Raw genomic sequence first — 25,849 nt, 5'->3', positions numbered from 1 at the left:
AGCATGACTCCATCACACATAATGGTGACTTGGGAAGACAAACATCACCACTCTGAACATCCCTCCCCTCCTCCTTTCCCCCCCCACTTTATCCACTGATGATAATGTCATGTGGTCCAGAATATCCCTTTGGTCAGTTTGGATCACCCATCCCAGCTCTCTCCTCACAACCTTACATGCACCTTGAGCCTCTTTGCCAGCATGGCAGTACAGGAAGCAGAAAAGGCCTTGGCTCTGCTCACCAATAACAAAACCATCTCTATTATCAACCTGTGTGCAGCACAAATCCAGAACACAGGCCCATACCAGCCACTGTGGAGAAAATTAACTCTACCCCAGCCAAAACCAGCACAAGATGTATGCAAAAGGATTCAGCAATTGTGCTAGAATTCAGGCTCTGAAAGATGAGCTGTCAAGTCTTGCTGCAGCATTTTTAAATAATAACACCCCCTTGGTACAAAACATCAGTGTCTTTCCCTTGGTGAATGAGCCAGCAGAATGTGCCCTTACCTCAGCTGTACTTCACAGTCTGGCATGGCTTGTTTTGAAATGCCAAAGGCAGGCTGTGAATTGGAGCAGGTGAGCACACGGACTGCTCCTCCCAGTATGCCACGAGAACAGTCCTCTCTGACAGAGAAGTGGTAATAGCTGAGACTGATGAAAGTTTTAAACCATTGAAACAGTTTTGTGAGCGTTAGCTAGAGCCTCAAGAATTGTAATCAAATACCTAATGCCTTCCTGAATTGTGAATCCTCATGTGACCTCTTTCCACCTTGTTTTTCTCCACATATAGTACTCATGTTTTATCTTATACCTGATAAGAGATCTCAGAGATCATTCAGGATTATCCAGTGACAACATATCTGCTGCAGATTAATAAATCCTCAAAAATGTTATTGTAGCTATCAATAAATACTAACATTATATCTGCTGTAAGAAAAAATAGATTCCTTCCCTCAGAATAATTTACCTTGTTCTCCTAACCAGATTTCCCTACCTTGCAAGGAAGTTACCATTCTGTTTGCATTCAGTTGCAAACTGTGATGTTCACAGAGCTTTGAATGCTGAAACTACAAACAATATTCACTCACATACAGACAGGCAGAGTCAGTCAATGAAATGCAAGGGGCAAAGACAACCCTGCCAATGACCAGGGAGCTACTAAACTTATGTTCCAGGCCACAGATACCAGGATGTGCAGGTATTTTGTCCCAAGTGATCCTGATATTACAGTAAACTCTTAGAGTACCTCCCAATTCTAGGAGTGGCCTGCAGCCAATATTTTGTAGGGCCAAAGATCTGATCCCTTTGACCCCCAAAGCAGGGAAAGAGTTACATCTTCTCTCTGCAAAGCCAATAAAAACCTCTTGATTATAATTTAGATAAGAGCCACTGGATTGAATAATAATGTCTGAAACTCCCCTGGCTGTTTCACCTTGAGACGTCCATCACTGGGTTAAACATGATGCTAATTGCATTTGGATTGATTAATTTCTCTCACTCCTGTCTATTCGAATAATGCTTAACAAAATAATCACAGCACCCAGAGCCAAATCTTCTCTGTCAAAGGAATGAAGCCATCAGAAGCAGCAGAGATGAAAGAAATGAAGATGACCCGTAATTACTGCTACGGTGATATCATTACCATATTACAGAAAATGAGTGCACGTGGGGGGAGCGGGGGCTGCCATTATTATTTATTTTTTAATGGAACCTCACATCCTAAGAATACAGATCCAACACACTGAGTGGAGCATACACAAATACAGAACTAAAAAATTATTGTGCATTAAACTGCAAAATACAGTGAACACTAGGACTCCTGATACATCATGCATCCTGTACTGTGAGCTGCTGTTTATTCACTTCACTATTTTTTCATTGCAATAATATTTTGTGTATGACTAGCATAGAGATTTAAGATGCCTCTTTTCCCAAAAAGATCCTCGAGGGCCTGCAGCAGAACTCACCCATAACCTTGATGCAAAAGCCATTCTTTTTTAATATTATTACAAGTCATCTTATTTTCAATGCTGGCATTCAGATTTTTAAACCACAAGACCTAATCTGATGCTCAAAGAAAAGCTATTATGCAAGAAATTTTTATTCTTCAAAGCTGATTCCTCTCTGAAGGCAGTTATAAACTGCATCCCCAGCCACAGTAGATCACTTTCAACCATTCAATATGTTGGTTCTGTAAAGATATCAAATGTATCAAGTATGGAAGAATTTAAAGCAGGATTTGAAAAAAAACAAAAACAAAAAACCCCAAACAACCAAACCCACAACCCTAACATGCAAATTGAAGGCCTTCTGCTCCCTTTATTCTCCAAAATACACTCCCAAAGCCCCTGTCATTTGAGAAACAAATAGCTTGGCAATTGTGTAAGATCTACAGACACCTGTGCACTGCAATTCTAATTGTGGTTTATACACTTCACTTCTCTCAGCGCTCCTTATGTCTGCCCCCTAGACTCAGACCAAAGACAAAAAAAAAAAAAAAAACTACACACAACTAGCAGCTTAAAATATTTATTCTGGAATAAAGCCAAGGTCAAATACACAAGAAAACTTTGCATGCCAAAAATGTCAAGACCTAAGACCAGGCTCTGACTCATGAAGCTAATTAAACACAGAAAAATTATTTTCAACTATTTTGTAAGGCTGAAATAAAAAAAAACAACGAGTTACGCTTCTAATATTAAAAGTAGTAAGAAAAGCAATTTTGCATCAAAGTTGAGGATATTTTCAAATATACCTGAAAGGTACTTTACTAGCATAAGTTATTATTGGAAGATCTCCAATTTGGGAGAGCTGTGACCACCAAATCCCACAGATATCACAAATAAACAGCAGAATAGGGCCATGCTTTTATAAAAAGGACTCTAAAGGGCCTTTTTCTATTTGCTTGTACCAAAAGGAAAATAACCTCTTCCTGGCTTCCAACACCTGCAGTGGATCAAGAGTTCTTGATAATTTAGATTTTCTCACCACAGGATCTAAAGGAAGAATCTTCCTTCTCAAACAACATGCAGAAATGAGATCAAAACTCTTTGCACTAGAATTCTCAGGCATAAAACACAAAGCAGCTCAGCAAAGAGGTCTGCGCTGAACATACACAGAGAGCCAGGTATGAAAGGTTTCTGCAGGTGAATGGGCCTTTCTCATAAGGAACAGAGGCAGAAGTGCTGTGCATGCTCCCACAGCACAGTGCCCCTGCCTGCACTGGGCAACACGTATTTGCTGCTAGGAGCAAAGCAGGTGAACCCTGAGAGTAACAATTTTTTCAAGTTTTATCAGTGGCCAGGGCATGGAGGCCATGGCCAAATCTGAGCTCAGGAGCCAATAGAAACAAGGGGATTAAGAGTTATTAGGAGCAGAGAGAATTACATATTTACAGTACAGTTACTGAAAAATAATCGTGTAATGATTATGTAAGTCCCTATATTCCTTTTGGCTAATAACGCTGGGATACAAGCTGTATGGTTATGCAAGCCAGGGCACACAAATCCAATCAGAAGACATCAAGGCTTGTTTACAGGGAGGCTTGCAGCACTGGATCAAGAATGGTACAGCTTCCTTGACCTCCAAAAGGTAGAAACCAGCCCTTGTCAATAGGTTAGCTAATGGTCTGAACTGTGAAGAACTGTGAAGAAGAACTGTATTTTAAAATTTAACTTCCGTCAACAAACGTAATGGAAAGAGATATCTAGATCAAAGGAGCTCATAATATGGTTATGTATTTATTTGTCCAGAAGTATGTCTTTACTTTAAAGAGCAGACTAAATCTTTAAAATGTTTTATAAACCCAGGATTCCTTATTGAAACATTTTTCTGTTTAGATGACTGCAGCCCTTGACAGAACAATGCATTATCAGTATTGAAGGTCTCTATGAAAAGATTTATGGGTTTTGACTGAAAAATACTATTTGATTTGCACATTAATTAAACCAAGATTCCTTTTACAATGAGTATGATACAACACATAACATTAAGACTTCCAAACTTGCCAGAAATCCAAGGAAGAAGTCTGTATAGCTAAATATATGCAAATGACTGAAATCTCAGTGTTCCAAGGTCAAAGCCTCAGGCTTTGTTAAGACAGAATTATGGAAGAACAGCAATATGCAGTTTGTGGGCTGCAGAAGAAAACTTTCACAACTGCCTCCATCATTTTATTCTTTCCTTTGTGTGAATCAAAGGTACTTCATGTAACTATTGCCCTTACCCCTATCCTCATCCTTCCCAGTATATTCACTGTCTGCTTTATTCCAGCATTTTAAGGTACAGTTGTATAATTTAAGTCATTTTAACTTGTTACATTTCATGTGTTCTGCCACTACAATACTCTTCTGGCAGCAATACCCTGAGCTGAGGAGTATCTGAGAGACCAGAAGAGGATTCAGGAAATTCAAAACCATCTTTACCAACTCCAAGCTGGTGACAAGACACCTGAGGAGATGCACTGATTTAGAAACGCTACAGATTTTACAGCATCCAAATGCTAGGAGAGTCAAGCTTGAATGATAGCAAAAATCTGATCTACTTGATAACAAAACTGTAGTTAGTTGTAATAAATAAGGCTGTTTGGAATGGGTATTAAAATCTAAACAATGTAGGTTCTGTGACAATAATTACAATTTAGCTGCTATCAAGCCTAAAGGCAACTAGGCAAGGCTTAACTGTAAAAGCAGATGTAAAAGATATACCCAAAAATACCCTCCCAGATTCAAAAGGAAATGTGAGAACATTTTTCATAAACACCCTCATGCTTTTAGTATCTATGAGTTTTTGAAGAAAATATTAAGAATCCAAGAAATACAGAGGGTATTGGAGTCTGAAGATATCTCCTGAGAGTAGGGGCCAGAAGAAACTCCTGTTTTCTGAAACCCAGAAATAAAGCCAAATAAAACATCATTACAAAAGAAAAAAATCATTCTTTTTCTCTCCAGAAGGTCTACTGAGAGTAGCCCAGTAAGCTTTGGTACTCATCTGCTTCCAAAAATCCCTTCATGTTTATTTACAGTCCATGCATACGATGGGTCTGAGGCCACGTCTACCATTAGGTACTTCTCTTATGAAAGCTAAATGCAGTGACACTGCTGTCCTTTAATGAGCACAGAACTGGTTTTCATCCACTACCAGAGGAAAGAACAGAGGCACTGCAGCCCAGCAGACAGCAAACCTTCTACAGGACAGCTCAGAAAGGAAAGCAAAAGGCACTGGCTCTGCTTTGCCATGAAGAGTCTCCACAGATTTGGTGACTGGAAGCACTGCTCTGAGGGTTGAGGGGCACTGAAGAAACTTTGGAAGTCAGGAGAACTCTGAAGAGTCCATGATCCAGTGCCAATGGAATTATCAGATCTATTTAGAGTTAGGAAGGTACAGCAGAGTAGAAGAGGTACAATAAAATGAGGGTACAAGGAAAAAGTGCTTAGTGATGAAAATTTAATCTACCAGAAGAGAACATATCAAACAAGGTATACAGTACAATATAATATGAGGAAAATTGTACAGAAAATGGTACAGATTTTATAGAACCTTGGCAGGTCTCCAGTTACTGTTCTGTCCAGAACATACACACTGCTCAAGGCTTTATCCAGCCAAGCCATAAAAACATCCACAGATGGAGACTGCACAACCTCTCTTGACAATCCTTCCAATACTTGACTGTTCCATGCTGGAAAAGTTTTCTCTTGATTCCAGTCAGAAACATTCTTGCATCAATTTACAATTATTGTCTCTTGTCCTCCCACAGCCTGACTCCCTCTTCTCAAGTAACCTCCCTGCATGCTCTAGCAGCAGCTATCAGGTCCCTGGGAGATCACCTCTTCTCCATGCTCAATGAGCCCCATTCCCCTGGCCTCTGCTCACAGGGCAGGTGCTCCAGCCCCTGATCATCCTGGTGGCCCTCCACTGAACTCACTCCAGATTACCAATGTCTTCCTCATGCTCAGGCACGGAGGACACCACTAGATGTGGCATTGCAGATGCAGATGAATCACTTCACGGATCTTCTGCCCATATTTCAATCAACAGATGCATATACAATCCCACATTCCTTTTCCATATACTACTTACTTGCTGTATTCATTTTCAACACTGTTTCCTTGCCTTTAACCTTCTACCTACCCACTGCTTTGCTCAATGTTCCAGGAAACCCAGGTACCATAGGTAAGAGTGAGGGCATTTTATGCCCTGAGACAGGGAAGGAACTCTTTGTTTCTTTCAGTTTTATATGCATACATTAATAAACAAAAATTTTAAGCTTTGTTTTGTTTGTGTTTTTTTTTTTTGTTTTTTTTTTTTTATTAATGTGCTCTTTATTTTCAAGTAAGCCAGATACTAGACATGAAAATCTTGGGGCAACCAAGAGAACTGTCTGTTAAAAACCAAATGAGAGCTTGGCCTGCTACCCAGAAATATCCATCACCCAGCCCTTTTCTGCTGGGATTTGTGTTGAATGACGTCCTCTGCAGGTTAACAATTAGTTTTTAGCATAAGAGTCCTGTGTCATCGTCATCATCTCCCCAGGAGACCAAAACAGGCTGAGTGATTTTTAGATTATATGGTCTGATAAGACACAGGCTCCTGACTCTGTGCTTGTGCCATGCAGGCCACCTGCTCTATGGAGCTGCCACCAGGGACACCTTCAGAAAGGTTTAATAATGACGTTTTCTCTAGAGATGTAACTCAGAGCATGCTCAGAATTTGCATTCTATACCACTGACTAAAATCTTGTATACAAAATCCTATCTATAAATAGGAACTATGACTAGTTGCTAAAAGAGACTGTAGAAATGTTATTTCCTATTAAACAAGAATCTCTGTGCTCTGTAGTCATAAAAAGTGTAAATAAGCACAGGAACTGATAGAGCAAGGCAGATCAGTAATCTACCCAGTCAGATATCCTGTCTGACTGCAGCCAAGATCAGAAACACCACAGGAAAAGATAAATTAGGGAGCCACATCATGAAGACATATGGAATAATTATTACTGAAAGATTCCTCCTCTTCTTAAGTGCTTATTTTATATCCTGAAACAGCTGATAATTCCTACTTCATTTTAGATTTTTTCTGCTCTAATTAAAAACATTGTCATTGTCCATTTAATTGCCTGATTCCTCTTCAATTGCTGCTAAGTACTTGGTCAAAAAAAAAAAATCCCAGTGTGGCAGAAAGTCCCATATCAAATAATTCATCACATAAAAAGCATTTATTTTTGCTAATTTTAATCTGACTAACTTCCATTACTTGTTTTCTGATTTTCTCCCCTCTCATTCTTTTCAGGGTTGGGAGTCAATAGGCATTTTCAATTTATCTTCTCAATTGAAGAGATGTAAAATAACAACTGCACGACCTTTCAAAATCAAAGAAATCAAAGAAGTCCTCTTCCCCCCCCCACAATCTCATGAAGAAAACATTTGATTTATAAGCAGCTCTCTAGAAGTGAACAGTGTATTCCACACTATCTCAAAATTATTCCTACCAAAATACTGCCTGAAGTGACAGAGTATCCAAAGTTACAAAATAGAGAATGAGACTTATTTCCTTCCTAGGAAAAGATTGTTGGACCTTATACAGAAATACGGGGTGTAAAGTATAAACAATTATTAAATTCAAACAGAAGAGGTGGGACATAGCATAATAATTTGCTGTGACTTGGAGATTCACTCAAGCCTGAAGACATACAGGAACAGAACAATTTGCTCAGCTTCACCATGCTGAGGACCTGTCTATTCTGGACCTGGCTGTTTTGGATGATCCCAGGAGCTCAGGAGGTTTAAGGGAGACATGCAAAACATTATTAAATCCTGCCACATCCATCAACCGTGCACAAACCCAAACTCAATTACTTTGAGTAAATGAGTAAATTCTTAAGCAAGTTCAGACAGATTTGTCAAGACAATTCTGCCAAAGACTAAGTTTTTCATCCAAAACCACAAAAGTCATGTAAAAGCCCACAATATACAGAACATCAGAACAACAATAAAAAAAACACGACGAGAAAGAGAAATGGAGAAATGGTCTGATAAAATAGTGAAGTATGTGTAGGAATGTATGGAGATCTTGATCACAGCCAAAATACGGAGCTCATCTTTGTGAGTGGAACAAGATTTGATAAGATCAAAGTAAAAGACTCTGAGAAAGGTATAATATTATAAAAACTTGGATAAGCACTATGTGGATATATAGGAAAGATTTTATTCCATAAGTGTTATATCAAAAAATGGAAGAAGATTTAGATTATGGCTTGGTGCTTGGACTTATGGCACTAATCTCATCTCCCATTCTAGAAGAGCTAGTACTTCTTTCTGAGAAGAGCAATGAAAACATCAGAACACAAGAAGATTTTTTCCTCTTGCCTGAAGAGTATTTTTCCCATTGGAAAGACCAACAATGGAAAGCATTCACTCAGCAAAATGAGTAGAAACAGACTTGTATTTCACAATAAAATGGAACAGCCAACTGCTCTAAAGAGACGGGTAAATTCTATTCCCAGTGTAGTCCAACATCAGATATCCTAGGATTTGGGAACAAGTATTTATTAATTCAGAGCGAATAAAACAAGTATTTATTAATTCAGAGTGAATAAAATATTGGCTTGATCTTGAACAATTTTCTGGCTTTTGTGAATTATGACATATTATGGTCAATCAAATTGCAAAGCACTAAATGTGTCTCAAATGTTCACAGAAATCACTGACAATATGGTATCTGCAATTTCTCATAAAGGACATCTGAACACATTCCCCTTGTGATAGTGATAGTGTAACCAAAGGACTTCTGAAGACTTTGGCAGAATGACCCTCTTGCTCTATTATGCCATTTAGACAGCCTACTGGATCACCTAAACTGAGTAAAAAAAGAGGGGTTGGCATGAAATGAGGTCTGGCATGAGGTTGATATAACTCATGTAAGAGATGCAGGAACAGATTGCACTCCTAGGTCCTCAAATACAAAAATCGTACTTGCTGACGTGAAAAAACAACAATTGTTAATAAACAGATATTCTCCTCTTCAACACTCCATATGGCAGTCTGATGGATTAAACACCAGCAGAGTGTTGATCACTCTAAAAGCTCATATTGAGATGATCTGGAAAATCTGTCTATCTACAATTTACGAATTCTGGTTAATTTAATTAAAATGTTGCATCACTAAGTGCCTTAATATGGAAAGCCATAAGCTTGTGAGGTTCCTGGCACATGCCTGCCTTCAGAAGAAGCAACAGAACAAATTAGCAAGAGTCTCCTTTTAAATTTGGGATATATAAAGGAAGGAAGACTCCTGAGCTAGAAAATTAGCCTAAGTGTACAAGCAGGAAGAAGAGGGCAGAAAAATCTCCAAAACAGGCAGAGGCAAAGGTGATACAATAAGGCTAGGAATGTCCATAGCATAAGAAAAAAAAAAGGAGATAGGCTGTCAAAGTACAGGTGACTTTTGAAAGGAGCCAGCTAAGGTTAAAGGAAAGTAGATGTGTTATAAATAGCAGACTGAGAACTGGAGAGAGAGGGGTGGGGTTCAGGAAAGGAAGTGTCCCCTTGCAAGGAGAACAAAAGCCAGGAATTCCAAAAAAAAAAAAAAAGAAGCCCATGGTTAACATGCTTGACCAAAGGTAAACCCAGTGGTGTAATCTCCCCTTACCAAGGGAGGCTTGAGATCTGGCTTCTTCAATTGAGACAGGCTCCAGCACATACACAATCAATTACTGCAATTCACCTAAGGGGTGGTACCTGTTCATTTTCAATTTGGTGTCAACACTGTGAAAGAGAATTTTTGAGGCTAAGCCAGCTTACAAAGTTTTTTTTCTTCCTAGAAGCATGGCTGGATGAAAGAATACAGACATTCCCCAATGCAAAACACCATCACAAGACAAGACACTGCACAAAAGTGTGTGACAGTGTCCCAGTGCAAGACACTGTCACAAAAGACAAGTGAGGAAACTGCTAGGATGTCGATGCAGATCATAGTTTGGAAAACAAATAGAAAACCATGTCTGAATGCAGCTTTAAGTTAATGGAGGACAAAGCATTCCCAATATGCTCACTACCATCTCTGGAATGGCATGTGTGTGTTAATACTTTTTTGTACTTAACAATATCTACTGTTCTTTTTAAACAAAAAATGAACATGCTGAGTTCACTTCTTAGCAGTTAAAGCTGAAGATGCAGCATCAAGGATTTTCTGGGCACAACTGCTAATATTTGAGAGAAGTCTGAAAACAGGAAAGTAGTATTATCAAGGAGATGTTGTACAAGAACAGACAGAAGTCCCCATGTTACTACTGTCTCAGTCCACTGTAATTCAGTGTTTTGGGATTTCCTCCTAACTTGTTTTAAACTGAGATATTCAGTAAAGCACAAAACCTTCTTTTTCTCTTTCCATTTTCAAAACTATCCAGACTAAAGAAAAAAAATTCTAGATGGAAAGAACAGCAGTTATCTCCAGGGAAACACTGGTTTAGGCTAATTTCTTATTCCAAATAATTAAACAGAAACTATTTTCGATTTTACTCTGTCGAATGATCATCTTACTTGGAAAAAGTAGAAGGAGCAGTCTCTTCAGTATAGCAATAGGTCTTCTACTTGTACAGGCAGATGAGGTTCTGCCTGCAAAACCCAAGAAAATCTGTTGACCTTCTGCAACAGACAATAGGGTATGTGAGACTGTGAAGAAGGCCTGGTTGTGTTCTATGTCTAGCACAGTATTATAAAGAAACACTGTCACCCCTTGAACACCATTTTTTCTATAATTCACTGTGTGACAAAAAAGAATATGGACCTTTTACAATGCACATCCCTATACTAATCTTTGCCATTGGAGTAGAATTCAGAAAATTTGATCTGGAGTAAATAAAAAACAAAGCCATGTGCTTAGAAAATAAAAACTATTTCTAAAAAGTTTGATCATATTTACACATCCACACTTCCCCTAGACTATTTCCAACTTCTTATCAGAACATGTGACTGTGTCAGAGCCAAAGTTAATTATTTTCATATTCAAATACAAGAGTACTGATCTTCTATACTATTATAAGCATAAGAGCCACTAAAAAGTGCCAAAGAAAGCAAGGTGGGAAAATAACCTTCCTTCCCCTAAGTCTTCTCTGCTTCAGAGAGACCAAGCAGGCTGGTTTCAAAACAAGAGCAAGTGATATAACCAAACAAAAGCAGATCTGAAAGGTGAGCAAACCCCACAAGCCACAGAGTCATTATTACTGTGTCGACAGCACACTTGTTAAAAATGTATATTTTAATTTTCTGTATTGCTTAAAGGTCCCAATTTGCCTAGGGATCTAGCTAAGCTGCCATTTTCTACCACGACACAGTCTAATCTTTATTTAATGGATTTAGCATCTATCTTCACTAGAGTGGTCTCTAAGGGGAAGGGGAGGGGAGTATGAAGGGGCATGAAGAGATGATCAGGGCCCCCCTCTCCTTCATCCATCCGGCGCTCATGTTTGTGTTCAAAATTCAATTACCTCCTTATTGATACTTCACAGAGATATTTAAGCTACAAACATGAAGCCCTGATTTCCCAGGGGGCCATGCCCCTCTCTATTTCACTGCTCTGCTTCCCCCAGGGTGAATTCCTGAGGCGTCCATATTAATAGGTAATCAGTCACAATTCATTTATTAAACAGCTAGCAAGGTTTATCAGCCTGCCCTGATTAGCCGGAAGAAGCCACTGAATTTCTAATTTATTTATGGAAATATAAGTGTCTTCTTGAATTCCATTCATGAAAGACAGGGGTGCCGTGGGTCTGGCACACTGAATTCTAACAGGGAAGCACCAGGCAACCTGAGCACTGAGGACTTTGCAACTTCAGCCTGGTAAATGCACTGTGGTGACCCCAGCATGACCAAGAGATTCAGACCAGAACCTCAGACAAGAATTCACAAGCCAGCTCTTCAGCAAGGAGGCATTGCCACCCACTGCAACTAGGGAATTACCATCCACTGATGGCTCAGTGTGTGGAATAGCTGCAGAAAGTTCACTAAACAGAGCCATCAGTGCAACAAAACTAGGGCAAAATAATAATGAAAAAAAGATGCATTTTCAAAAGTTTGAATAAAACATTCAGACCAGAGCTGAAAACAACTGCCAGGTAACATCAATATATGCATTTACACAGAAAGTTCAGCTTTTTGAAAACTGCATGGTGTTACAACCTTTACATTATTTCTGCTATAATAATTTCAACTAAATTGTTTTTAAAATGGAACATCACTACTGTGCACTCAAACTCAGCCACAAAAAGTCAGTGATGCTGTTGATTACCAAAAAGTGAAAATGGCTAAAAACAATTTAACAAATAATTTCTTTATTTTTTTAAAAATGAGATATGGAGTAATCAGTAAAAAGCAGACCTTGAATGAAAAGACTTGTACATGCACTGGATACACCTCAAGGCAGTTAAAATACAGCTTCATGTAACACAAAGCTTATATACATGGGCCTCTGAAAGTTAAACCTCCCACTGGTGAAAAACTTTTTTATCCCTGTCAGCTGTGTAGTCCAAAACTCATATGCACCTGAATTTTACCCACCATAGCTACTTAATCAGAAAACAACTAGAAATGGAAGACTATATAAAATGTTTATTTCCTTTTCTTTCTCAATACAAATTTGTACTAAGTAAATTTCAATGTGTCCCCCTCTGCCTTTGGTCACTTTCCTGAATAGCTCTACAGGGAAGTAAACATAGATAAACACAGTAAATACAGGGATTCTATTTTCAAATGCTCCAAATGAGGGGGATGTCCCTCACACAGATGAAGTAGCCAAAAGGGTATTATTCTTTCCTAAAGGGAAATAAGGGACTTATTCTTTCCTAAAATATTTTGATCTCAGAACTGATAGGATTTAACAATAGGCAGTGTTACATGAAACAGAGATGGAGGCATGTTTAAACATATTGAGAGCATTTCTGTTAACACTAATTCTGAGACACTGTTATGAGACATTTTGTTTAGCAACTCTAGTATTCTGATCACACTATTAGCTGACTACAAAAGTACTCAAAACTAAAAAGTCAAAGCATAGAGAGGATGCAGATGCCACCCCACAATACTGTATCTCACAAAAAAAAATTCAGTTCAATCACAATTACTGGAAAATATATTCCAAAAAATACTGCAAAATCTTATGTAGTTTAAAACTGGCTATGCCTATATCCTCTGAAGTTACAAGCAAAATCTCAATAGTTACACAAAAGGTTTTAATATAAAATTCCATTACACAAAAATTGCAGTAGTGCATTAAAATATATAAAATTCCCACTTCCACTGAAGTAGTACAACCCATAACCTTAAATAAAAAATATATTATTACCTCTCAAATTACAGTGGTTAGACATGAAAAGATGAAGTACATGCAATAAATACATCCAAAATGCTAGGAGGACTGAGTGCTTGAATTCATCTACAACCAGAACTTGTAAGTTGCAGGTGTTTGAAGTCAAGGATAGCATGGGGAAATGAATCCTGAAAGAAGCATCTTTTTACTGCCTGAAAAAGTGATCAATAGCTTAATTGTTATTAGTTTGTGTTTTCCTCAAATAAGAGTGATTCCGTGTATTTTTCCTACTACGTAATGCAGTTCCTAGAAGAAGGAAAAAGACACAGAATTTACAGGAAAGATTTCTCAACCCCTTTCCTCCACTGTATAAGGAGGATTTTCACCTGGCACAAGAGGCAGACACCACAGGATTTTACAACAGACCCAAACATCTAATCAAGTTGTGGCTTCCAAAGCCAGTTTCTGCTGCCTGCATTGCTTGGGGAACTGCAAATGCTACCAGTGAAAATAAAACAACCTCTTCCTTTCCTGAGTCTACCCATACTTCACCTTTTCCCCCTTCAGCAGTAAATTCACAAGGGTGATTTCAAATGAGGGCTTTGCAGAATACCCAAGACAGAACTTACCACTGAGTAAAAATAGGACACACTTGCATGTTTTCAACTGGGAAGCTCACTGAGCATCAAACTCAATGTTATTTTCACTCCCTCAATATCTAAGCTTCTTATCATGCAGCACACTGCAGCACTGTCCATAACATCCAACCCATGATGCCCAAAGGTGCTGCAAAATGTAATCTGCAATCATGTTGCAGTTATTTCCAGTGTAGACAGACGTTATTTCTAGTCTTGTAGTTTTCACAGATGTTACTCCTAGTTATTTCTAGTTTTCATTGCTTTCAAAAGACAACTGAACGAAAGCAATGTAGCACTGGCACATATACAAGAAAAAACCCTACAAAACTGTAAGAAAATAGAATTTACTTTTACAACAGAGAAAACAACATTACAATCTTTAACTGCTTGACTGATTTTCAAACTAACCAGTCTGAAGCCCATTTTAATGCAACCAAGTCTGATGCAGATACCCAGTCAAACCCAGCCCACCACTGCCCACCCACCAAGCAGAACTGGAATTCATGTCCCTGTATAACATCCAAAGGGTATTAAAATAAAAGCAGAAGTATTACCAGAAGGTAGTCCTTCCTTTCTAATGCCTTCATAGAACTTGAGGACAAGCAGCTATTACTCTGCTGAAAATTACTCTGTATATTTTCATCCTGTCCCATCTTGTCCTCCATCTTATACATTTATTTCCAATTCTCCTGAAACAATGCCTGCATACTTTTAAGGCTACTAAAGTAACAAACTGCATGATTACAATAAAGCCTGAGATGATTATCTTCTCTCTTTCTTGCAGGCAGTGCCACCAACATCATACTCTTACTGACTTAACAAGGAACGTCACAAACTTCACACACAAAAATTACTTCCTACACTACTTAAATGCTGTAACTTAAGTGACAGACACTTACAGGCAGAGTACAACACAGTTCAGAATAAAAATTAGACCCTTTAATTGACACTGGAGAAAATTAGATTCTAATTGCATATGCTATATTTTGCTGATGACAATGAGGGTAGCATTTGCAAAAAAAGTGTTATGAGTTCCTTAACAACCAACAGGTTATTAAGACCTTTGTCATAAAAGTCATTAGAAATGTGACATTTCCAACAGCAGAGAGCCCTCTAGAGCTACCACAGGAAAACAGTTCAGCAACCCTCCAGGAGAAGGGCACCAATGCTGCTTAATGCAACACCTGGGCTCTTCAGGGAATCCCCTCCAGCTACTGACCAAACCTGACTTTACCTGTTCAGTAGAACAGACATCAAACCCCAAAGTGAGAAAACAGAAGTCACATTTTAATTTGAAGAATATGGGAGCTAATATTTATTGTATTGCCAGTAAACTTGGAAAGCTTTAAAATGTAATAATACGTTTGGGGAAAGTCGTGCAAGGACTTAGAGATACTTATTTATAATACGTATGTTTGTAAAAAAATCACCAAATACCTGACAAGCAAAATTTTACATGACTGTGCATAGTGATACCAAAATAACTGTCACTTTGTGAATTAAACAATATGTGGATATATTCCTCATAGCACAAAAAGCTGTCCATATGAAAGTGCCCTATCAATTTAAAATAATTTCTACATGGGAAATATATTCTGCTGAATATATTATAATAAAGCTTACAAGCCCTTCACTAAAACAGTGCTCAAAACAGCACATAAATGAAATCTACTTAATCAGTTATTAGATGTCTTTCAATTATCTCTACTCTTGTGTTTGTGCTGTAGCAACCAATCAGTATAAATAAATTACAAACTGAAACTCTCTTCTTACACAGCATGGAGTTTCCTATTCCTACCTCCTCAATTACAGTACAAGTTATAAGATAAATTGCAAGAAAATAACTAAATTATATCCTTTAGCTTTACTGTCAAGACTTAAAACCGTGAAAAGCAGTAAACACAACTTTATTATCTCCTCATTGTGACCAAAAATAGCAAGCATAAATTCACCTATTTTCTCAGAACCAAAACCCATTGAAGCATACAATTTTGGGATTCACAACTAAATTACAGTACACCAACCATAGGTTTGGGTTCACATTTTAAGAGCCTAAGTTAAGCACTTAAAGTTATGAGCTTAACTTTCTGCACATTAATTCATCAGACTTAATTATGATACAAGTTTGCAGTGTGCTTAGGGAACAACCATCTCTTGGACCCTTTAAAGAATCCACAAACAGCCTTCAAACATGCTTTCATGGGCAAGTATAAAGTAATGTTTTATTACCAAAATAAATTTCTAAGAGCCAACATTTCACTAGAGGGGGGAGGCGAAGAACAAACTTGCAATGAATATGATGAGAAGAGGTAGTATGTCTACCCTGCTGGCAACGGCATCAAGCTTCCTTTTTTGATCTCCAGCTAGAGCTCAAAAAGTCACAGTAAAACCTTCCTGTAGAGAGAGAGGCAAATCAAAATATCTCAGTGCCCTGACAAGTTCATGTTGGGATCCTGGAAGTCAGGAGTACAGTACCCCATTGGGGATATTTTCATCTCAAGCCCACTGCTATATTCAACAATGCACTTCTAAATGAGAACATTTTCAGAACAAAACCCACTCTATTTTACATAAATTGGTTACTCCTCTGCCCTAGACTTCCAAAATCTCATGGCCATAAACTCCAATCATATTGGGACACATGGATATGCTATGCTTTTACAAGATTTATCTTACATTCAGTTTTCAATGCCTAAGAAAATGCAAATAGTTTTCACTGCTTCCATGCTATTAACAGCAGCAATCCTTTAATATTCTTAAATAAAGTTATTGTCTTCTTTAAGAATCAAGTACAATCTTTGTGCATCAAGAAGACAAGGCTTAGACACAAAAGGTACGTCCAGGTGTAATCTGTTGTACATGCCCGTGCAGACACCAAGCAGGTCCACACCAAGACTAAGGGGAGCAAGGACACCACTGAAACACGTCAGGACAGAAACTACCTGCGTACACCGAGGGTCACAGCAGAGTCCTCAGCTCCTTGTCCTTATCCTTAAAATGTGCATTTCTGCAGGATATATATGGGAACTAGTCATGAAAGTCAAGCAATTAAAAAGCATTTCTGAGGTATTCATGGGACTGTACCAGCCACAAGTGCCTGACAGCTCTGCGTGTGTGCAAGTCCCTGGAGAGCCATCACACTTCAATTACTATCACTAACATTAGTCATTATCAGGCTGGCTTCAGTCCCTGGGGAAGGCAGCTTGTGATGACAATATCCAGCCTCTCCTTGTAAAACAATTCATTAGGCAAAGCAGAACAGCTGGGGCAGCCACGTGGATGTCTGCAGAGTGGCCCTCCCACTGGGACCTCCAGCCCCCCTCTCCTTTTGGGCAGGAGCAGCCACTGCCCCCATGGCAGCTGTAAAAGCCTCTGGGGACGCTTCAGGTTTAATCAGTGCTCCTTATTCTCAGGGGAAGCATTTGATTGCAAACTTAAACTAATGGCACTCAGAAGGTTACAACAATCATCAGATAAGAGGCTTTAGGGCATTTTTATCTTGTTCTAATGCTCACAAGTTAATGAGGCAATAAGAGACAGACACTATCAGACTTGGTCCAGCAACATTGTACAGAGAGGATGCTCGAAGCTGCATTTACTGCAGATGCAAGAGGTAAGGTGGCAAGTTCACTATTGATCTTACAAAAGACTTCATGCTCTGAACGACTGAAACCACTCAATAAAGCGACAAAATGCTTGGCAAATTTTCACATAGCTTTGTATGCGTTATCACTGGATCCAAAATGGAGGAAACTGAAGAGGAATATAGCAAACCAAACAGGTAAATAATCTTTGGCATTAGAACAGATACAGACTAATAATTTCTAACCTTTATACTGCTTGCAAATAGAAATCCTTTTATATATAAAATGTCTACAAATGGCTGAGAATAGCCTTGCTTTTCTTACCTACCCTGCTTGGGTCCCAGGCTGAAGAGCACTTGATACTGGGATCTGTTTTATTATAATATTCTCATTTTACTACTGATGACTGACACAATATTCTAATGATACATTCCTGTGGCATATAATAGCAGCAAGCAGGGGGAAACAACAAACAGCAGTACACAGCAAAGGATACTTCACAATCAATGCTTTATATACTATTTTTTAAAAATTCATTATTTTTTCAATGCCTTGCAAAACCAAATTTACATGAACTCCACCTTACAGCTGGGGAGATAGGAAGAGGTACATAAGAAGCAAATATATGAACCAAGTAGAAAAGGGTAGTAACAGAAACTCAGCCAAGTCTCCAAAGTCACACTCTAGTGAGATTTTTCACTAGGATCAGCTGCTGCTCTGCAAATAGGTCCAGCAACCCATACTGTGGAAGAAAATTCTCTCTTCATTCCTGCCAGAAGCCAAAATTTATAGGAAAACATTTCAGACAGAGATGGCATACAGATAATCTTTCCAATATCTGTACAGAGTAAATGTTCTAGTAACACAGAAGTGGAAAGTTTTAATTGAATAAAGGCATATACAAAGCAAAAGATGTTTAAATAATAAATACAGACCAGTTCTAAAGAATCAAGAGTCCCTGCTAGAATGACTCCTGAGATTTGTTAGGCATTTTTGTGATTTTAAACAATAATAGAAAAATGCACATAACCTTATGCTTGATCAAACTTTTCCCCATCCTCAATTCCTCCACTGACAGTAGTCTACAAGTTATCCTGTCAGGATAAGAGTAGCAAAAAATAGGCTTCTGACAGTATAATGTAAGAACATTTTGTTTGTAGTCATGTTTCTTTCTGTGCCAAGCATGTGGCAGGAAGAAATGCTTTAATGTGACAGCCCATTCCTTTACTTTTGTGGCTAAAAGCTCTTCAGTCAAGCCCCATTGACCCTCTACTTGTCTAGACAGTTGAGGGTGGTTTCACTGTTCATTTCAGCCAAGACACAAGAACCTCTGTGTATGCTGAGGACCATTCTTCTGCTCTGCTTAAAGAATTGTACTGAATGGACTGTACCTTCCTGTGCACAAATATGGGCTATGCAGCCCACACTGCACAGACTTGTAATCAGCTGTCAATTGCAAGTATTTGAAAGTCCATTCACCATCCTCCCAAAGCCCAAAAGCCATCACTGTGACACAGGAATTCTTAGATATCCTGTTCCTAATCAGCTGCTCCCACAGAGGCAGATCAGAGAGCTGCACCTGCCCAAAGCTCATAAGCTGAACTGTTTTGGTGCCTCTGGGGAATGCAGGCCTCAAATACACTTCTAGAAGGAGAACATAGATTAGAGAAACATGGAGCCACTGCATGGTTGGGGTTACAAGGGCTCAGGAGGTCTCCTGCTCAAAGTGGGGTCGATTATGAGGGCAGATCATGGTGCTTAAAGCTTTGAGTCAGGTCTGGAAAACCTCCAAGAACAGAGAATGCAGAACTGGTGACTGCACAATGCGTTCCACTGCTTGATTGACCAGTGCTAATATTCCAGATGTCTTTGCAAAGCACAAATTGGTGCTTGAGGAGCATGCCAAAAATCCTGCAGAAGTTAATAATGATGAATCAGATGCCTGATTCCACAGTCTTCAGAGCAGTTTGGTCAGTTTTCAGATTAATCAGATTTCTTTCTCTTCCCCACTAACACTTCCCTTTTCTTAACCACAGGAAGTATCTAGATCAACCTTCACTCTATCAACATAAACTCAAAAAGTCTTTTCCAAAAACTATCAAACCATTGCAGAATTTCTTCCTTCTACTCAACAAACTATAGGAGACAAGGGGGACTTGGAGAAGAGACATTCTTAGACATAAATACCAGGGTATAAGAAATGTTTTGTGGGCGTTTTTTAATTGGTTTGGTGTTTTTATTTTGTAGTTCTTGTTTGTTGGTATTTGTTGTCCTGGCTTTCTTTTTGGTGGAGGCAAAGGTGTTGTTTTCGTCTTGTTTTAATAGAGCAAGTAATACATTCTGGCTGAAGTACTTTTCAGAGGTAGCCTTTGTTTTAACAAAATCAGATTCACAAACTAGGTACGGGCACATAGAAATGGTGAGGAGGACAAGAAAAGGAAAAAAAAAACACATTTCAAAAAAGATCAGGTAAAAAGTATCTCATCAACTCAGCTTTTATTTAGAATTTAGCTGTTGCATTGAGCATCACTCACTTCAACAGCAATTATCTGCCAGCTTTTGGGCCACTCAGCATGTGATCCTTATATATATAGCTTTGGAAACTCAGTTACCAGAGATGGGGCTCTGTCTACCACTGGAAAAACTCCCCATTGTACTCCCAACTTCAGGTTCCAGAATTAACCATGAAATGGCAGGTGTCATTTTAGCATTTCTTTTATACCTAACCACATTTTAAAGCTATCTACGCAATCACAGAGTTTACATTGTTTATGATAATCTCCCTTTGGTAAGAGGTGTCCATCAGAATTAGAAAAATGCAATCAGCTGCATTTAGAAGTCTCAATGAATACCTGCTAAAATGGATATTTGGGATTTTACAGTCACTTTGGATATTTTAAAATAATTTTGTGGTAAAATAATTACCTTATTATGACAAAAATTATTAAGTCACAGACAAAAAAATCCAACCTAAACTGTAGAATTTAACAAAGAAGATTCCACATAGATGATTACCTACAACAGGCATCAAACAGAAAATAAAAGCACAGAGACACTGTAGAAGTTTGAACTTGTAACACATACAAGAGAGTTTTAGAGATTTTTTTTTCCTTTTCTCAAACTTCACAAGTTTACACCTCCTTCTGCAGCAATCAGAATCATCAATGCCTGGAGACTATGATGATGCCTTAGTACTCACCATCCATGTTCAGCATAGCATCTTTCCCTAAGGGTAAGGGAAGGGCAAGAAGGCAAAGATGCAGAAATTTCTTGGAACTTACAGAAATATTCATTCTACTCAACCAACAGACAGAGAACACCCTAAGGATCCATGCAGTATATATGACAGTTACCTAGACACAGCATTTGTTTTATGGTAAGAATGCACTATCTATGCATATGGGTAGAATCACATCTGATAGCATCAGTATACTGTCTCTTCCTGATTTTATATTTAAGAATAACCTGAATCTGCCTTTTTTTTTTTTTTTTTTTTTTGCACACAGAGGGCAACTCAAATACATATCCACTTATTTAAAAAAACCCAAACAATAGCAGCCATGGTCCAAACTCGATTTCCATCCTCACCATTGCAACCTAATCTCCTGGCACGTTAATGCAAATCAAAGTGAACACTTCTCTGACACTGGTAGCAAAGCGTGTTCCTCTCCCAAGAGAGACCTGTAAAACAGGACAGTCACTGACAGCAGTACAATTACTGACACAGATACAGACTTTATGGACATGTTTATCTCTGCTGTAAATCCACACTCTCTCTCCACTCCGATTCATGAGTCATAAAGAAATTGCAGATAATGAAAAAGTTGGAGAAATTTACAGCGTGTCGGAAACCTCAGACAGCCAGAAGAAATTAAAGAGCTGACTGAGGATAAATCACACAGGTACAATTAAAACTTCCTATGCCTCCTTCACTTCCAAACTGGGGCACAAGCCAATGGAGATGATGAAAAGTTGAGGTCATGACTCCTCTGACTGTAATAATTTCTTAACTACCTACATGTCAGAATTAGCTAATTCACAGATCATGTATGAATTGCAATTTCAGGCTGCCATTCTGATGTCTCTCTCTTCCAACAGGAGATGCCCCTGAAAAATCCTGCCTGTAAATAAACCACCCAGCAAACAGTATAAGAAAAGGTGATTTCCTTGTCCCTCTGCAGATGCAGAGTATCTCTTACCACAGCAATGTGCATTAAAATGAAGCAGTAGATCTACAGTGTGGGAGGAGAGTGTAAAAAGAATCAGGAGAAAGGCCAAGGTTTCACATGGAAATCACAGCACCTCGGATATTGCGGTGACAAGCCATATAAACATCTTAACACACAATTTAGGTGTTCTTTTCACCTCTCTGAAACAATCAAATAAGGCCCAAGAATTACTATGAATGTAAACTGAAAATAGCCTCTATATTTTTCCTACTGTGAAAAACTAAAGCAACCATTTCAGCTGATTGTGAGCTCCTGAAATTCTCTGTGATCATCTCCTAACCCAAAAATGAACCACCTAAAATGTGACCCATTCCATGGGAGCAGTCTATTAACTCTAAGTAACACCTCAAGCTAACTGTGTATTACAGAAATCCCGTGTCCAAAGAGCATAATTTTGTTGTGCAGATGTAAAACTCTGCCTTCGAGCTTTGAAGCACATGAAGTATACTATTTCACATAAAGTCCTTGCCAAACACAGTACTAAATAACAAAGTAAGTGAGAAATATGCTTTCGAGCAAAAGTGAAACATGATGAAGATTCACTCAGCAAGGCAGGGAATGCAGAAAACTAACCAAGAAAAAAAACCAGTTGCTACAAAGAAAATTCTAAGCAGAGCAGAAATAACTGAAGCACACATACCTCAAACTGCTTCTTCTTATGCAGGACAGTTCACCTTGCATGTAAACTAAATTTTGTTTAAGAACATAACAAGCACTAGACTTGGCAGACATTATTCTTTTCCAAGCCCAGCATATTTAGAACAATGTAGGCAATCCAAAACATATTTTCTTCTATGATGTTTCAGATTAATACAAGTACACAAGTGCTAGAAGCACAGTAGTTCTGGAGATGCCGGTTTTTAACAAAGAAAAAGTGAGCATCTTCCTCACTCTTTTGTCAGCAATCAAGCTGCTAATAACACTGCTATATCTTCATCGTAACTGGCACTGAGACTGCTCTGGGATGTAGATCCAAATCACACGCTACTCTTTCACTTTTTCCTTCCTGCCTCTCCAAAAGGCAGTACTCTTTCTCCAGCTCCACCACAACACTTTAGATAGTCTTATTTCCCAAGGAAATAGGGAAAGAGTTCATGTTATAGAAAGAGTCAGCTCTTCTAAACAGTTTCAAAACCTCATTTTGACTAGTAAGAAACCACAAGAGTCAAGTTTAATTTTCCGTGCAACTCTCCAGATTACAGAGTGGACATACAGCTTTTACTAAAACAAACCAACAGCAGATTTCAGATGTCATAAGGCAATTTAAAGCACCTTTTACTTACACATCTGTTCATATGTTGGTTTCCTACAAATGTAAGAACCTGAAACATTTTGTTGCAAACAACTATACATACACACCAGAAAGAGCACCAGGCAACTGTAATGCAGAAGTAAGGCCGTGTTCACGAATGTAGACTGAGCTTAAAAAGCCTCTGTGTGGCCAGAACTAAAGAAAAAGTGGTTATGATCAGAAAATATTTTTATCTGATCAATTACATAACTGATAGAAGCCTGTTTGGGTACAAAGGCCAGGTGTTTTGCATGGAAACTAAAAAGCACATTCATGCTACAAGGAGACACACCCAGGCAATCCATTACACAAAAGGAAAAAGATATTTCAGTAAAAGGGTACAATATCTTCCCTAATTTCCTTATTTTGATTCTAATTCAGCAATTTTGTATATACAAAGTTCAAGTGTAGCAACTGTCATGCCCTGTTTCCTAGTTTGGTAAGTTCAGTCCACCAAGGATGGAGCCCAATTTAAACATATCCTACCTATGATCAGCATCAAAAAGTCAAAAAATAAACAACATCCAAAACTCAATGACAGTAGCCTGCAAGGATCATTGACAGAACTAAGGGTGTATGCTCAAAAAATGCTGCAGTTAAATCCTGATTAACTGCTCTGCCCCTCCAAACCTACAAAAAAGCTGAACTTGCAGGCAAGAGATCACAACAGCAAGCATTTATCTGAAATGAAAAATGAAAAATCCAAGACCACCAATCTAAGGAAAAGTGGTGATCTGTACATAGCTTGGAATTCAGAAGGACTCCTTTATGATTTTCCAGAAATTTCAGAGGCTGCTGAGGTTGCAGAGCACTACAATTCAAACCCAATGACAGCCTAACTTGAGAGCAAGGTAGTTGTTCCTCATTCACGTGCCCATCCATCTCTTGCTGTCTCTGGAAGAGTCCCTCCATTACAGGGAACCCTCAGAGATTTCTGGTAGGGGCTGCTTAACTACCAGGCAGTTTAGCTTATTACTAAAATAAAATAAATGAAAATATCCATTTTCAAACAAAAGGTCCTTCCAACCCACCACCCTGACTGACATGCCAATGGCAAACATCTGTAGAAGAGTGAAAGTGCAGGGAGGCACCCAGCTGTACCTACACAGTAATCTCTCTCTGCTTTCTGCATCTCCAAGATGTCCAAGGCACTGGGGACTCCTCAGCAGTCAGACATCCTGGAAGGATTTATCTTCCAATCATTTTTGTCATTACTTTTGTCAAAAGTAATGACAAAAATGTCATTTTGTCATGAGTGAGAAACTCCATGACCACAAGCTCCAGTGGTGATGTGTTCTGGCTTCAATGCACAACACAAGCACCTCCTCAGGTATGTCCCCACACACTCTTTCATTCTCTCTGGCTCCCATACTATGAGAAACCATGAAGAGTCATTCCCTAGTCACACTTGCTCTGCATTAATGTTTTACAGACCTTTTTCACATACTACATCAGCTGTTTCTCTCCAGGCCAAAAAACCCTAGCCATCTACCTATTCCTCATATTTAAGAAAATGATCACTGGCTGAGTAAGCTAGACTGGCTTTTCCTCTATAAGTCTGGTACTACAAGATGACCAACCTTTTGGTGTTCACCTGCGATCTCCCAGGTCATCCAGGTCTAACCTGTGGGCCCTTAGTTAAAGAGCTCTTCAGCTGCAACCTTTTTTTTTTATTTGCTTGAACAGATATGGAAAATAAATCAGCCTTACAAAGAAAATAGGAGCAAAGTTGCTAGAACCTAGTGAAAGCCAGGGTGCACAAAACAATGGGAAACTATAAATAAAGAGACTTAGTTGAGCATATTTGGGAACTGTCCCATTCCTCTTGAAAGAGTATGAGGATTTGACATTGAATAACACAGTCATTCCTAATTCTACAGCAAGAACATCACAAACTACCTTCAACTCCAAGTAAAAATTTAACCTAACACAAGAGATTAGACCAGCAAAAATCACTGACAAGGAAATGATAAATGATATTCATATCTGTTTGGTCAGTTATCCCACATTTTCTAATATTTAAAGCACACACAGCACCCAGGCACCATTATCCTCACAAAGATATTGGGTCTTAAGAACAGGCTTTGCAGAAATCTCACACTGACAGAACCACTGGAGCAGTACCATGATACCAAGTGGCTAAATAACCATTCTGGCAGCAGTGAGATTTTACAAACATGGCTGTGATACCAGCTATCTATATTTACATTTCAGGACTTCTGAACCAATATAGCAGGTGTTATCTGAAAAATATCAGAGATGCACAGGGAAACAACAGCAGGGCCTTCAATAGTCCCTGGACAACCACATTCCTTCAGTGACACAGTGCCTTTCCCATGATCCCATCCTACATATATTTTATACACAAGTTTTTTTCTGAAGTTTAGAAAAAAAACAAACTTTAAGGTTTTTTTTATAAAAAAAGCATTTTCCTCTGTGTTTGTAGTTCTCAGATATTTCTCTCTGTATACCTACATACCAAAGGATGAGAGGACATATCCTTAAATGCATGAACTTCTCAGAGTTGCCAGTTCATGAAACCAAGACTTCAAAATTCTAAAGTCAACTTTGACTCAGACACTCCAAAAGGTGCAATGGGTCATACAGTAGAAAAACAGAGCTTCCAACCTAAATTTGCAGTTATTTACATTAAGTGTTTTGAAACTTGCTGCTTTATGTCTGTGACTGTGTTCCCAAAAAAAAGAACTATTTCCCTCTTGCTTGCCACATTAGCCGGGGTATGCTCATTCTGCAATGCTCACTACTCCACTCCAAGCAAAGCCTTCAAGTGGAAAAATTAAGGGA

At 38.6% G+C, this 25,849-nt stretch overlaps 1 protein-coding gene across 2 annotated transcripts in view; it reads right to left on the bottom strand.

The window, feature by feature from the left end:
* The window catches only part of LIN52 (lin-52 DREAM MuvB core complex component), a 40,725-nt gene that overhangs the window by 9,514 nt on the left and 5,362 nt on the right, over positions 1–25,849 (bottom strand). The window contains exon 6 of one of the 2 annotated variants that reach the window (XM_058806277.1): positions 21,113–21,205. The exons of the other annotated variant lie outside the window; for it this stretch is intronic. Within the exon in view, the coding sequence (XP_058662260.1) occupies positions 21,138–21,205 (68 nt within the window). The 3' untranslated portion in view covers positions 21,113–21,137. Of the gene's footprint in view, positions 1–21,112; positions 21,206–25,849 lie in introns of those variants that run through there. 2 annotated transcript variants of the gene reach the window in all.

Source organism: Ammospiza caudacuta, chromosome 6, assembly GCF_027887145.1.
Source record: "Ammospiza caudacuta isolate bAmmCau1 chromosome 6, bAmmCau1.pri, whole genome shotgun sequence".
Lineage (NCBI taxonomy): Eukaryota > Metazoa > Chordata > Aves > Passeriformes > Passerellidae > Ammospiza > Ammospiza caudacuta.
This window is presented reverse-complemented; position numbering and strand designations above follow the sequence as displayed.